Source organism: Panthera leo, chromosome A1 (genome assembly GCF_018350215.1).
Source record: "Panthera leo isolate Ple1 chromosome A1, P.leo_Ple1_pat1.1, whole genome shotgun sequence".
Taxonomy (NCBI): Eukaryota; Metazoa; Chordata; class Mammalia; order Carnivora; family Felidae; genus Panthera; species Panthera leo.
In genome coordinates this window covers 9,386,531-9,402,904 of record NC_056679.1, presented here as the reverse complement: position 1 = coordinate 9,402,904, position 16,374 = coordinate 9,386,531, and the positions used below count along the sequence as shown (strand labels likewise).

Genomic DNA, 16,374 nt, shown 5'->3' with positions numbered 1-16,374 from the left:
TGCATAATATTTGGTGTGAGGGTGTCTGTAGCTCTAGATCTTATACCAGCTGAAATTTCTGGTTAAATCTTCCCTTGGTTAACTTGGATGACAGTTGTCTTCTGTAGTGGATAAGCATCTTTCAACTCCAGGAAGATTTAGAATTAAGAATAGAAATGTCTAAGAGAATCAGAGTAATATTTTTCTGTTAAGGGATATGTGCATATTTGCATATTTACTTATCATTTTTATGTACTTGTAATTTAAGGATATATGGCTAGTGAGGGTGATAAGCATGCAATTCCACCTTTAAATGTATTATGGAATACGGGGTGCCTGGGTGGCTCAGTCGGTTGAGCGCCCGACTTTGGCTCAGGTCATGATCTCGCGGTCTGTGAGTTCGAGCCCCACGTCGGGCTCTGTGCTGATGGCTCGGAACCTGGAGCCTGCATCAGATTCTGTGTCTCCCTCTTTCTCTGCCCCTCCTCTGCTCACGCTCTGTCTCTCTGTCAAAAATAAATAAACATTAAAAATTTTTTTTAATGTATTATGGAATAATGGAGGTCTGTGATTTTTTACATAAAAATTTATGGTAAGTCACTTTTGTGGAACATTTAGGAGAAGTTTAGGCTTATTTAAAGTCTAATTTACTAGGTTTATAAAAATATTTATATGTAAATTATTATGCTTTATTGAGTAAGACAGTTGAGGAACTAAGAAGGAAATAAAATACGTTTATAAATGTAGGTAAAAAATTTTGGTGGCATTTAATTAACCAGGTTTGAAATGGGACAAAACACTGTTCAAAAGCATCTTAAAAATGACTTCTAAAATCTGTCAGTCTTGTATATAGGAAAAGATTTGTGAGCTGAATCTAAAAGTTTTAAGGAATAACTGAATTTTTACATTTTTTAACTTTAATAAGTTGAATACTTTTAAAAATCAAATTAAGCTTCTGAAGAGTACGAAAGGTACCCTAGAGGATACAAGACAACTCATATAGTTGTTCAATGTATTTGAAGACCTATAGTATTCAATGTATTTCTGGGTGTGATTGATTTATTCGTTGGATAATGAGGGAAGACTTAACCTAACATGGCCTGTTAGGCCTAACATGGCCTAACAACTAAAATGTCTAAAGTTCTTTTTAGAACTGGGACTTATCATTGAAGGTTAACTTTTGTGAAGTCACTTGATTTATGCAGAAGGTGCCACTGCAGTTTAGTAGGGAAAGGTGGGTCTTGTCACTAAATCCTTCTGGGTTAATTGAGTATTTATGGGGGAGGAAATCTTGACCCCTCCTACCACACATCATATAGAAGAATTAATTTGAAATAGATCATTACCTAAAATGTAAAAGATAGTAAGATAAAGCTTCCAGAAGAGAACATGAAAGGATAATATCATGATTTTGGAGTAGCACAGACTTATGAAACTGGACACAAAATTATTAAAGAGAAAAGATTGGTAAATCAGAATTCTAAAACTATGAACTTCTCGTCATGAAGAGAGACACCATTAAGAGAGTGAAAAGGCAAGCCATATACTAGAAGATATTTACAGTGCCTGTATCTGACAAAGGACTTGCATCCAGAATATATAAAGAATGACAGTCAATAAATCAATAAGAAAAAGACAACTGGTTGAAAAAAAAAAGGTGAACTAAAAGCTGGAATAGATACTGTACAAAAGACAGCGTTTACGTGGCCAAGAAGCATATTGTTGAAAAGGGGCTCAGCATCCATAGTCAGGAAAGGCAAAGTAAAGCCATAATGAGATGCCATTGTACCTCCACCAGAATGGCTGGGATGGGGTGACTGCTAGTCTTATATATTGTTGATGCGAACGTAGCATGACGTCATCACTTTGGAAAACTGTTTGGCTACATTTGCTAAAGCTACTCGTACATGTACTTGATGATCCAGCAGTTCTGTTCCTGGGTACATAACAAAGAAATGAATGCTTACGTTTACCATGAACATAACCCCATATTCGTAGAAGCTTTAATAATAGCGTCAAATGGAAAACAGCGCAAGTGTTCATCAACGGTAGAATAGATATGTTGTAATTATATTTACACAATAAAATACCGCACAACGTTGAAGGAAGATGAACTCATGCTCCGTGCAGGAACATGGATGGATTTCACAGGTAATGTTGAGAGAAAGACCAAGTAAAAGTATGTACCGTAGGATTCCATTTCTCTGAAACTAGCACAGGCAAACCCAACTTACGATAATAAGGTCAGATAGTGCTTACCTTCTGGGTTGATGTTGACTAAAAGGAACCATGAAAAAGCTTTCTGAGATATTGGGAAGTGTTCTATATCTTCATCTACTGGTGGTTATATGGTATTAATATTTATTGAGTGGTGTACTGTGTTTACATTTTACTGAACATGTTATATTAGTGGCAAATAGATTTACAAATTCTATGAAGTATTAACATCTCCATTTACAGAGGAAGAACATGACGAGTATAGATAGTAAGTAATATGCTCATATAATCAGTAATTGGTAGACCAATTTTTTTTTTTTTTGAGAGAGAGAGAGAGAGAGAGCACGAGTGGGGAGGGGCAGAGAGAGGGAGAGAGAATCCCAAGCAGGCTCCACGCTGCCAGCATAGAGCCCATCTTGCGAACTATTAGATCATGACCTGAGCCAAAACCAAGAGTCGGACGCTTAACTGACGGAGCCACCCAGGTGCCCTGCAATGTTTTTATGTCAGTAGTATACCCAGCATAGTTCTGTACTTATTAGGTAAACAATAAATATTTACTGATTTGAAAAAACAGCAGTCATATATATGATGAGAGTGGACATAAAATTCTTAATCATTAATGTTTAGTTTCAAATCCTAAGTCCTCTCATTTCTATTTAAGCTTTGTTTTTTACCTCCTGATTTCTTAACAGATAATTTCTCCTGGACTCAGAAGTCTCATATGTTGACTCCCAAGTTCTTATAGCCAAAATATCAGTATGAACTACTTGGAACTTATGTTTCTTATCTTTTTATTAGATGTGGAGGAGGTGTTTTTCTGTTTATTTAATTCTGTAGTTATGTAAGTTAATCTGATAGCAAAATAAAATTATTTTTCCTTCTTGTCCAGAAGTTAAATTTAAACAATCTGGGTTATGTTCTTGGGCATATATAGGACCTGTTCTAAATTACTTATTCTTATACCAGAATTCTAACAATGTATGAACAAAAAAAAATTAGAATAATGATGAAACAAAATGCTAGAAGAAATAGAGGTCAATGGGTAGGAATCTTAAGAACAATTGGGAGAAAATTGTGCTAGTATTGTAGACCCTGTTACTTAATATGGTGTGGAATGAAGGGTGTCTTCGAAAGAGGGCTTCTTCCCTTGACTTCTGGAACCATGGAAGAGTGGTGCTATAATACAGACAGTTCTCTTTCTGTTGCCTGATGTTTTATGGAGATTTGCCAGGCAGTAGTCTAGTAGGTTCAACCGAGGATGTGGACTCTGAGCCCACGTCCCCTAGCACGTGCGTCTTTCTGGAACATGCCAAAAACTTTGTAGCAATTCTGTAATTTCGCTTTTTAGGTGCGCGGATCTTTTACTCAGTGTTGTAGTATAATCAGATTTAAAGTTTCATTAACTACTGAGCAGATAATGTAAATAATTCAAATTACGGACGGTAGAAGGCGTCACAACACAATAGCTTCCATGGACCCCGCGAAGAGTTTACGATAAAGAACTGAACTGTTGCTTTTGAAGATCCCCTATGAGCTCCTCTGCATTCCATTCCCCTCCCTCCCCGTTCAGAGTTAGGCACTGTCCTGGACTTGGGATTTATCATTCCCTTGCCTTTCTTTACTTTTAGTACACATATTTATGTCCCCAAACAGTATCCTATGTTGCTGTCTGTGTCTTTTGAACCCACCTTTTCACTCACCATAATTGTCCTGAGATTCATCTAGTGTTGTTCCATGTGGTTATAATTCACGTTCATGTGTATATTGTGAATTATATCATTATGTGAATATATATGCATTTGTTCTGATACTGGACAGTTGGGTTGTTTTCAGGTGTTGGCTGTTACAACTAGTGCTGATAAGAACGTTTCCATAGAATGTTGATACTTAATATAGCTTAGAAAGAGGAAACACTGGATTTTGGAACAAATTAGGCTTATTTGCATATGACAGAAAGCGCATTTCTTTCCGTTTCTAGAGGGGAATCGAGGAGAACTGAGTATAGTGCAGACCTTCTAATCTTGTATCTGCAGCTCGATCAGATATTCTCTATCTCGGGAATACTGTAAGCTAGTACGGTGTCGTCTTCTCTTTGACCATCGGGGCAGAGGTTGGTGGTGCCGTGTAACCCTACTGAAGCCTCTTTTTAAACGAGACCCGTAAAAGAAGCCCCGAGACTCCTTTTTTTCCCCCTCAGCCTGGAAGCTGTCACTGAATCCTTAAATTGAAGCATGACATTGTGCAGTGATGCGCTAATGGAGGAAGTACAGAACAGAATCAAGGATGTCCTTTGGGAAGTTGCCAGGGTCTGTTACAAATGTAATATCCAACCGCAGCGAGATGCAACCGAAGACTTTTTCTCGGAGCACAGGCACCCTTTCCGCGAGGTTGCGGGTCTTGCCCCAAAGGGCACCTCTGGCTTCTCGAGCAGTTTCGTTCAGACCGCATACAAGCCCATCAGAATGGTGAGTGGAGGGACAAGGTCAGCGGCAGCGAACACTTGGGACGCAAGCCTGTGCCAGAGCTTGGACATCATTCTTCTCACGGCACAGCATGCCTGGGCTGGACGCGTGTGCCAACCGGACTGAAGCGGGACCCCTAAGCCACCGCTGGAGAGCAAGCCGAGGCGGGGAATGTGCCAGCCGCGAAGGCAGAAGAAACGTTTCAGGACTCACTACGGCTCAGCCCCGGGCGCTGAGGCCTCGCGGGCAGGCCCAGCAACTGACGAGCAGCCTGGCACGCAGCTGTAGGGGACGGGCTTGCTGCTGGGGAGCAAAAGCTTCAGGCTGCCTGTGCCTCTAAAAAGCAGGCCCACAGACAACGACGGACTGTTTGAATAGCAGGCGCAGCTGCCACCAGAAGGGCGGACTTGACGTACGTTGTGCGTGGAAGAGAGCGCGGCTCTCCTTGTGTCGTCTTGGGCCTTCCCCACGAGTCCGATTCAGGGAAGGCGTTTACGCACGCGCAAATGCGCGCACCCCAGAGTAAAGGGCTGCCCTGCTGCTTTCCGCTCCGTCAGCGAAACGGAGCAAACGCTCGGTCAAAAGATAGTTGTTGCAGTGAAATGCCGGGAACAGAGCGCGTAACGTTTTTGGTTGTCTTAAATCCGTCTCATCAGTGTTGCTTTGTTGGCAGATGCTTAAAAGACTAAGCTTGCCCTAAACTGATAATGCAGTAATATCTTTGTATTTGAAAATGCCTTGTAACCAGTTCCTTTCCCGTGATGTCTTTCACAAGATTGCCCATTCATCTTTGTCTCCTCCTGGGGCCTAGCACACTAGTGGCCATATACCTCCTAATAGGTGGTCAATAAATAATTATTGAGCTGAGTCAGCTCCAAGGATTCAGATGTCAGTGTGTAATGACCGAAGAGCCCTAGCTTCTCTTATCCCAGCAGTTTCATGCGGCGGTCTCATTCCAACAGTCTGAAGATGCTGTATTAGACCTGCCATATGTCAACAGTTTTTTGTTTTTTGTTTTTGTTTTTGGTTTTTTTTTTTACCTCTGTTGCCTTAAGTTGGCATCCTTCCTGGCTTTTCATCTGTTTTTCCGTGTTGCTGGGTTCTGAGTTATAGACATGTCTCACTTCTGATATCAGGGAGAGAGACTCCGTGATGAGTTGGATGAACTGAAAGCCTGAAGTTGGAAAAGGGATAATAATAGGTAGGGCATATGGGTAAAAAAAAAAAAGGAATACACATATGGGATCTCAAGGGCTACAAGTGAAGGCAGAGCAGTAGAGAGAGAAAAGATAGGAAAACAGAAGCAGAGACAGTCCAAGGAAGAAGAACCAAGAGATTAGGCACAGAGTGGATAGAGTCCCCGTAGCACCCAAAGAGAGATGCTAAATACTGTGCTAAGAAACCTTAGAGTTTCGCTATTGAAGAGGAAGTGTTTTGCATCACAGGGAACAAAATGCGTCACTTGGTGCCCATGCTTACTTTTATGTAGTTGTCAACACTTAAAAGACATTGAGGTATAATTGACATGCAACATTAGCGTCAGGTGTAGAACCTGACGATTCAGTATTTTTATATGTTGTGAAATGGGCTGCCATGTGTCTAGTTAACATCCTTCGCTATACATGGTGCTCTGAGTTCTTCGTTCACATCTGGGGGCCTGTGTAATTTGAACGATCCTGTGATTTTTGGCACCTTCGATGCAAGAATAACATTTTCACACAAAAGTGAATTTGCATGTGAAAAATTGCATTGTTTAGCCCTACTGCTTATAATTTGATGAATGAAATGCTGGGTTTTCCAGCACAGAAGCAGAGGAAATAATTTTGATTGTAATCAGTAAATTAAGTCGACTGCGCGAATAGTTGTATTTTGAATTCCTGTCCTTTCAGCTTTTAATGCTTTTGCAAAAGTTGAAGTATAATTTACATGCAATGTGATATTAGTTTCAAATGCATTTGTTTTTTTAAAAGTTACTTAGTTTGGGTTTAAGACAGTAATGAATAAAGTAATTGACTTTCCATTACACTATTAAGATTGTTAGATGGAAATAGTCTGTATTGCCCTCTATTGGTGATTAATAGTTATTTTTGACAAAATAATTGCTGTTATACATATCATTTATATGTACTTAAAAATTGTATCAACCAGTCTATTTTATAGAAAAGCACTACTGCCCCCCCCCCCCCCGAAAAGTACTTTTAAGAACTGATCTAATAGTTGTAGCTATGAATTGGCAAAAGGGAAACGATGGAGATTTAGGGCTTCTTGATTGAATAGTTTTATTGACTACAAGAGCGTCAAACTACTTTTGCCTTTGATTAATTTTCATTTTCATTTTTTTCCTGTCAGAGCTCCACCTCAGATAAGGCGTCCCAATCGAGAAGTAAGACCTCTGAGGAAAGAAATGCCCGGAGCGGGAGCCCGGGGACCTGTGGGCCGAGCACATCCTATATCGAAGAGTGAAAAACCCTCCACCAGTAGAGACAAGGATTATAGAGCAAAAGGAAGAGAGGATAAGGCAAGACTCTCTTTGTAACTCGTTCACTTGAGGCCCATGGCTTTTGGTGAATATTACCACGTCTTTCGGGTTTTCAGGGTACCCCTGGTTTTGACACGGAAGAGAGTGAAAACAAAAAAAAAAGTCTGATTCAGAACTCCAAGCAGTCTTTGCAATCTAAGCAGAACCCCGCAATGCTAATAACCTCAGAGGTGTATTTCAATAAAGACTCACAGATCTTTAGTAAAACGGGTCTTTGGGAGAAATACTCAAAGTTTTAAAACTTAAAATATATTTGAACAAGTATTCTGAATTGAAATGAGCAATAAATGAAAACAGTTGTAGGGGAAGGACTTAACGCGGATATCGGTTTTTTTTCTCTTAACGAGAGAATTTTCCTGGGTTGGGGTTCACTGTGTGCATTTACTTTATCTGGGAAATTCATCCGTGAATAAACATAGTACTAGGTGGCGATTCTGTACTGCCCTTACAATGGACTTTAGAAACATGGGCTGAAGATAATCTTATAGAGTAGGGAGCCAGCCAGGATGATCTGACCCATCTTTTAGCTTTAGTTTTAGTGAAAACAAAATTAGATTTTTAGCGATAGCATTTCCCATTTCCATTGTGACGTCATAAATGAATGATGATGATTATTGAATTGCGACCAAGAAGTTGAACATTTTCCTAGCTAGAGATTCAGGATATGTCATCATGTAGATACCAGAACACTTACAATGAAAATATAACTTACCACTAATAGCAAGTTGTTATCCTTTTTTTTTTTTTTTTTTTTTTTTTTTTTTTTTTTTTTTTTACAAGTTGTTATCCTTAAAGATTAGATGCTGTGTTGGAATATTTTTATGATGTATGATTTCAATTAGAAGATAAGGACTCTGCACAGACCACCGTCCTAGGCCTTGTGTCTGGTAGAATACAACCGGTGTTTTTGGAGTATTTCTCATGAGCTAGATTCAGAGATAGATTCTGCTTGTCTGCCTCACTAGGACACAGCAAAGGAATTAGATATTTTTACATTGATAACTTGTCGGAGCTATTATTACCATAAAACAGTAAGTGATTCCATCTCCGATCCTTTTTGGGATTCATGAGGGACACCAATAAATTAATTAATTGTTCCTGCTGGTGAAATTGTACTGTTTTCCCCCCATTATCAAAAGCCATCTGAATGGATACTTAAAAATCTCTATGTTATCTGTCATTTTTTCATTTTTGTTTCTTTCCTTGTTCTTCATTTTGTCAGTTAACCCTGGCGTGCACTTTGGAACATAAAGTAGGGGCTAAAGTCCAACCCTCACTCTGCTCGTAGCTTTCAGGAAAACTTTTAGAACTGTGTGAGGAAATGCCAGGCTTTCACTGTAATTTCACATAACGCAAGAGAATAACCTTGGTCTTGGTTTATTTGGATGCTTCCTTGTTGGGCAGCATTCAGAGCAATTAGACATTAATCCGTGAAACCATCCCATGAAGTAGGTAGTCCCCTTTTTCCCATTTTACAAATGAAGAAACCGAGGGAGAGAGCCGAAGTACCTAGCCCCAGGTCATAGATTAAGGAATGGAGCTTGGAATGGAATTTGTGAAGTCACAGATCTTTTTCCTCTTTATTTTAGGATTTTTTCATATTATGGAATATCCCTACCAAACTAGATTAAAAATATGGATTGGATTTGAAAAGAGTCCCGGAACAATTAAATAAATGTTGATTTTTAATGTGATTCGTCAGCAAAGAACAAAGCAATGAGGCAGCATTTGCTGAATGTCAGATTTTTCTGGAGATTGCAAATTGTCTTTCTCTTAAAAAGTTCCAAATAATTTTCTAAATCCTATTCTTTCACTGACATGTAAGTACTCAGAATGTCACTGGAAAGTAAGCCCTTTATTTTTTTAAAAAGAGAACTCTACAGTTGTTTGAAGATAAAAGATGTCTTCTGAGTCACTCTGGACACAAAAGGGACTACAATTAAGAGAAACGAATGCAAAGTTTATTAGTATTTGAAAAGCGTACGTGGTTCAGTTATGATCATTGTAAGCACTCAAATACCCATTAGAATGTCCCTAAAACTCACTGAGACCTGTGATAGGGTTCGAGGAAGTTTAGGTGAAACTGCTTTTGAAAGCTAATTTGAAAATGAGTACCTTGTATTGGACGCCTCCTCAGAGATATTTTGGTTCCCAGTGCTGTTGGTTTTTTAAAATTAGTTTTGTGTATTGCAACCAGCTTTTTTTTTTTTTTTTTTTTTTTAAAGGAGAGTAGACTAGAAAATTCAGAATGCATTGGCGATAGTAAGGACACTATTATTTTGAGGAAAAGTATTTAGTTACATGAATATGTATAAAAATTATATAATTATATATTTGTATACAGTAGCTCATGATCTCAGATGAATTTGTACTTCAACGCTTAACTTTATAGATGTAAAAAAAAAAAGTGAGGACATGAGAATACCTCACCCAAGATTCTCAGTATCGTTGGATGTTTGAAGCTTTATATATATGGTGGCTTACTTAATTCCTATAAGTTTCTGTGACCTCAGCATTATTTCCCCTGTTCTACATATGAAGAAATTGAGGCACCAGCCTCGTACCTGCGCAAGTCGGTGCGGGAACTAGGAGTTGAACTCTTTGAACACCTGGGCTTTTAATCGGTTTGCTATGCAGCCTCTTGTTTGAAAACGCTTACTGTCTTATTTTAATGTATCACGGATGCCTTTTATAAGATTTTCCAGCTCCTTTTCTGAGAGTGATTAAGCACCCCCCCCCCCCCGTCCCCCCCTCCTCCCGCTCTTTTTTTAAAACTGTTGACAGGTTTCCAGTGAGGTCCAAGCTTAAAAATACTGGTTTTTAACCAGTAACCATCACTGTGTATGGTGATCTGTTGTCCAGCCCTTACAGTTTTTCTCTCCCTGAGGTCCACAGACTCATCATAAGCCAGTTTGTTACCCTGTTTACTTAACACACCTTTATTGTGTGCGTACTTTGTATTAGTCATACTTTGCAGGGACTGGGAATACAGACTCTAATAAAGTGTGACTCCTGACCTCACGCTGATTATTTTCTTATTGATGAGAGGGAGTCAGAAGAATCAGTTCACCTTTACAGCTATATTTGTCAGTCTTATTTGAATGTACCTGAGAACGTTCGATGTATTATTATTTCTTTTTAAAGATTTTTATCCTTTCTAAGTAATCTCTATACCCAACAGGGGGCTCAAGCCCACAACTCTGAGATCAACAGTCACGTGCTGCACCAGTTGAGCCGGCCAGGTGCCTCTTGATGTATTATTATTATTATTATTTTTTTTTTTTCAACGTTTTTTATTTATTTTTGGGACAGAGAGAGACAGAGCATGAACGGGGGAGGGGCAGAGAGAAAGGGAGACACAGAATCGGAAACAGGCTCCAGGCTCCGAGCCATCAGCCCAGAGCCTGACGTGGGGCTCGAACTCACGGACCGCGAGATCGTGACCTGGCTGAAGTCGGACGCTTAACCGACTGCGCCACCCAGGCGCCCCTTGATGTATTATTATTTAACTGTTTAAACCTAGGGTCGGTATAGAAATAGACACAGAAATCAATGCATTTTTTTATTGAAAAAAGATGGTTTAAAAATATTAGGTAGCAGAGGAAATGTTTTTGTACTACAACCGAAAATAAGTGTAATTCATAAAACTCTGATTCTCAAGTATTTTCAGACTATGGCTCTATGGTGAATTAACTCTTAGTGAAATGAGCAGTACTGATTAAAGCTGTATATGCTTTTAAATAGAATTCAGAATAAAGCATGGTAAATTATATTAATAGAATTAATTTAAAATTATTACATGTCAATGACTTTATTTCATTGAATTTCACGTAACAAATGACCCTTTTTGACTCCTTTCCTTCTCATCCCTGAGTAAGTGTAGGGATGTCTGGATGTCTGATGTGGAGAGATGTTATAAGCTGGATTGAGAGCTGTTGATGGGTCCTTGTACAGATGAACAGTGACTTGAAGAAAACTTTTTTTTTTTTTCCTTGAAGAAAAGGATACCATCATATGGGTACTATTTGACGAACGATGATCATCTAACTAGCAGTGTACTGGTAAACGTTCAGTAACTAGTTTCCTGAAAATGTGCGTGTATATACACGTTCACACATTTGTTATAAATCTGATGTTAAGGATGTGTAGCACATCATTACAAATCATAGAATATATAGTACAATTATTGTAAATTTTGTAGAGCTAATGGACTCTCACACAAGGCCTCTGCTGAGTTTTACTAATCTTGTGTCTGTGGCCAACCTATGGTTGCAGATAACAGATGAAGAGAAATGTAGTTCTGACACGAATGTTGGGTGGTATTTTTTTTTCATTAGTGAGTAAGATGAAAGTGTAACAATAGAAATGTATGTCGGTAGTTCATTCATTCAGCAGGTATTTGAGCAACTTCGATGAATCGGATCATGGTTTTCAGATCCTGGAAAAATATTTCCTTAATTTCTGCGCTATTTAGGAAGTAACAACTGCGGAAATGACAGACTTTTAAGTTTCACCTGCATTAACATTCCCCCCCCCCCCTTATTTTCTTAAGTCTAGACTGTTAACAAAACAATCAAGCCCCGATTTATACCATCAGCTGATTTCTGTGGTATAAGTACTTCTATGACCGATTCCAAACTACTGGTGTGATGTTGCTGACCTCAGTTGAGATGAACTTAGACATCACTGGGACTGTGGGCCAGTGGTTTTTTATTACTAATTAGCTAGTAATTCTGATGCTGGGTAGCTCACCACCTAACAAGAGCAATGACCCCTTTGTTAGACAGAACCCATTGTTAGAAAATTGTTTTGCTGATCTGAAATTTATATCCTTTGTTACTTTCTATTGGTCCCAGTTCTTTCTTTTAGAATAAGATAGAGGAGATGGAGGTAAACAGGTCAGTTGGTCATGTGGCTCCATTAGTGTTTGCTTCTTTACCTTAAATGTCTCTAGTGTCCTTGATTCTCCTCTCTATGATGTGGTTTTTCAATCCTTTCTCACCCTGGGTATCCTTCTCTGGGTCTAATTCACTTGTCACCTGAAACGCAAGACTCAGAGCTGTAACTGACCATCTTCCACTTCATCTGCCCGTGTGGGGAGGCACACAATAAAATGCAAAAACCGTTGTTTGTGCTTGAGGCCAAACTGTGTTATTAATGGACTCTATCTAATATTGGGTTAGTTGCTAATTTTAGCCTCGTTTTTTTTTTTTCAAATAGAATGATGAGCCAATACTAATGAAAGATCATTAACAAATCTGTCTTGATAAGGGTAATTGAGACGTTAGCAAAAAGATACTAAAATATTTTGAGGAAAAGGGGCTGTTAGACTTCATGCTAAATATCAGATTCTTGCTAGTGTTGACCTTTGTCAATTAATGTGAAAATCTAAGCAAAGAAGTCTAAGATCGTTTCGGTGTTATTGCAGCTAGTATTGTTATCGTTAGTAAACTGTACAGGTAATAATATCTTGGGTGAGGTTATCTTAGTTGCCTGAAAACTCAGTCCCTTTTAGGTATTACAGTTAGTCTAGCCCATGAACTGAAACTACAGTTACTTATATTTGATATCCCTATTCCAGGTTCGCTGGGTATTTGTTTTGAAGGATAACGGTCACCCATTTTGTTGATTTCTCAATGTAACCAAATGATTTACTTTTAGTTTCCCTAATTTTTTTCTTTAATAACCTCACCATTTTGATTTGTGAAAGTTCCTAGAATCTTTTTTGCTTAATTTGTACTCAGATCTCATCTCTACTTTGGATTCTAGGGCAGGTCATTTGACTGGCTTACACCTGTGTTTCCTCTTCTGCGAATTAAGAGGCTTGACCTTGAGTAGTGTAATAGAGGCTTTTCTTTCTCTGCTTCTTCTCCTCCCCCCACCCCATCCTTTTCCCACATGGTAGGCAGAAGGATCATTTAAAAATGTAAATCGGATCCTGTTACTTCCCTATTGAACACATTTCAGAAATTTCCTCGTGCACTTAGAATAAAATCCAAACTCCTCACTGTGACCTGTGGGGGCCTAGGTGAGCTGGCCCCTGCCTTCCTCTCCAATCTGTTTTATTTGCTCAATACCTTTGAGCCACCCTGACCACCCACATTTTTCGTAGCATTTCGCAGTTTATGATTATGTGTGTTTTTGTTTTGTTTACTTGTTACTTGTTTCCCCTACCAGACTAGATGCTCAATGAGGGCAGATAGTGTATATGCATTCACCGATAAAACCTACTGCACAATGAAACGTGTTAGACAGATGCTCACGTATTTATTATTCTTAAAAATCCTCTGATTTCTATTACTTTCAGATAAGTGTACAGCTTTTTGTTTCTCTTGGTAGTATTTATCAAGTCTTTCCTACCACTTGGACATTCATATTAAAATGGATGTCTACCTACATTTTTTAATAGTAATTTTTTGGTAGGTCTTAAATTACGATGCCATTTCAAGATTTAAGTCTCAGATATATCAGTTTCTGTTGCATTCTTTAGTTGACTTATTTCTAGAAGAGGTGTTTTTTTTTTTTTTTTTTTTAAGTTTATTTATTTTGAGAGAGGAAGAGAGCACGAGCAGGGGAGGGGGAGAGAGAGAGAATCCCAAGTGCAGAGCCGGATGCGGGGCTTGAACCCACAAACTGTGAGATCATGACCTGAGCTGAAGTCAAGAGCTGGATGCTCAACAGACTGAGCCCTCGAAAAGTTTTTAAAGGGATTAGTTTCTGGTGATTTGTTTGAATGTGGCTTTGTAACTGTGCCCTACCTGTATTATAAAATGTGATTCTAGGCCAAGCTCATTTTAAACTTGTAGATGTAATGTTTGTTGTGTAGGTATGCCAGAAATTTACTCTTTTTTTTTTTAATATTTATTTATTTTTGAGAGAGAGAGAGAGACAGAGACAGAGCACAAGAGGGGGAGGGGTGGAGAGAGAGGGAGACACAGAATCCGAAGCAGGCTCCAGGCTCTGAGCTGTCAGCACAGAGCCCCATGCAGTGCTTGAACTCGTGAACTGTGGGATCATGACCTGAGCTGAAATTGGATGCTTAACTGACTGAGCCACCCAGGCGCCCCAAAATTTACTCTTTTTCATAGTGTCAGTATTGATATCTATCATCTGAAATACAAGAATCTTTCTGAAAATTCAGCTTGATAGTGTCACTGTGCTACCTAGAAACAGAAAATTGTTCATTTTTTTGGGTCGAGTCACCAAGATTACTATTTGGTCATTTACCTAGTGGCTTAATGAACTAGAGCATTTGCCCAAAGGGAGCCATTTAGTCCCCTGTCAGCACTTATGGTCAAGCCTATGGTGTATCTCAGATGAAGTGTGGTAGGAGGGGTTCATTGCTGTTCTCTCCCTTCAGATTTAAGCTTAGGATATTGACTCATTTTTTGACTACTTTCCCTTTCGTTTTTGTATTAGACAGTAACTGTGGGGCTGAAGCTCTGGGGAGGTATTTGGCTCTGTCCCCTGACGTCGTTCCATTGGTTGAACTATCTCTAGCAACTGAGCACATTTCATTTCAAGCTCTTCAAAGCTGAGGAAATCTTGGCAGAACCCCATAGAAAACAGAGCATGTAATTCTTTTTTTAAAGCCACCATATTATTAAATGAAGAATTGGGGTAAAGTATATTGCTTTAGTGGTCTTAATAGCACTACTTAAAAAGGTCCTTTTACCATTATCATTACAATGACTTTATGATGTGGTCCAAGGACCTTTCTAGGAAGAAACCCCTGAATCCTGAGGGGCGCTTAGAGTAACAGGGAAAAGGCTTTGTAAGAAGCAGTTCAGAGTCCCAACTCTTTCCCTATATGCAGCCTCTTCTTGGTTGCTTTGAAGGATGTCATAGTTTGTAAAGCTCTTAAGCTGTAAGCTGACTCAATTAGGCATGAGATGGTCTGATGTTGTGCACAGGGCACGGGCTCGGGGAGTCAGGAAGAGATGCATTAAAATCTCTACTCTGCCATTTAATAATTATGGGTGATTAAGTTATTTCACCTGAGTCCTAGGTCCTCATTTGTAAAAATAAGGATAATAATACCTACCTTCTTGTGAGTATTAAATGAGATAGTTATATGTGAGATTTATTGGCAGGTAGTAGGTTCTCAGTGAATTAAGGTTGTTTTGTCCTCTGCATTAATAGTCTGTGTATTCTCTGGTGGTGGTGGAAATTCCCTGCATCCACAAATTCAGAAATATCTAGCAAGGGTCATTTTAGTCTTACTTGCAGCTGTCCGTCCACGGATGTAAATTTGAAGGAGTGGATAATAAAGTTGGCCAATTCATCTGTTTCTGAGGAAATGAACAAGGAAGGGTGGCATTTGGGTAATCAGAAAACGCTATCTTAAAATAACAAAAAAATTATTTAAAATGATTACATTATAATATTTTGAAACTCAGTGATGTTAATTAAAATTATCTTGGTTTTTTTTGTGTTTTTAAAAAATGTTTATTTATTTTGAGAGAAAGAGTGCCTGTGTCAGGAGGGGGCAGAGAGAAAGAGAGAGAGAATCGCAAGCAGGCTCTGAGTTGTCGGCACAGAGCCCAGTGCGGGGCTCGATCCCACAGACCGTGAGATCATGACCTGAGCCAAAATCTAGAGTTGGACGTTCAACCAACTGAGCCACCCAGCCGCCCCTAAAATGATCTTTTGTTATTGAACAGTACTTTTTTTTATATCTGTCTCCAGGGAAGGAAGAATATGCAAGACGGTGCAAGTGATGGTGAAATTCCCAAATTTGATGGTGCGGGCTATGATAAGGATCTGGTAGAAACTCTTGAGAGAGACATCGTATCCAGGAATCCTAGCATTCATTGGTTAGTCTTTAAGTTCTTAAATTAAAGTAGCAGAGAAAACAAGTTATTGGCTGGCCTGGTGTGAGTCTTTTCTTATTATCCATTAATCTTCCTGACTGTGACTTCATGCCTAATATATGAGTGTGTAGGATTGACAGGACAATTCTTTCAAAATATAACCAAGACATTTTACATGTTAATTTGATGTTGACATAACTGATGAAGGTTGTTAATTGAATAACATGTCCTAATTAATAACTGCCATATGTTTTCACTGATCATTTTATGCAGTATTAATTAAATCATGTTCTTAATGTAATAATAACTTCATAAATAAAAAATTTAAAAGAATGAGTATTGCCCATAAGTCAGAGGTGTC

The 16,374-nt window shown here is 38.8% G+C and overlaps 1 protein-coding gene across 13 annotated transcripts in view; it reads left to right on the top strand.

Moving 5' to 3' along the window:
- KATNAL1 (katanin catalytic subunit A1 like 1) overlaps nucleotides 1-16,374 on the top strand; it is a 108,663-nt gene that overhangs the window by 39,651 nt on the left and 52,638 nt on the right. For all 13 annotated transcript variants that reach the window (XR_006204051.1, XR_006204033.1, XR_006204027.1 and 10 more), the window contains 2 exons: nucleotides 7,011-7,179; nucleotides 15,889-16,016. Coding sequence is in view for 1 of the 13 variants with exons in the window: in XM_042944288.1 (XP_042800222.1) it covers nucleotides 7,011-7,179; nucleotides 15,889-16,016 (297 nt within the window). In the remaining 12 variants the exon portion in view is untranslated. The remainder of the gene's footprint in view (nucleotides 1-7,010; nucleotides 7,180-15,888; nucleotides 16,017-16,374) is intronic.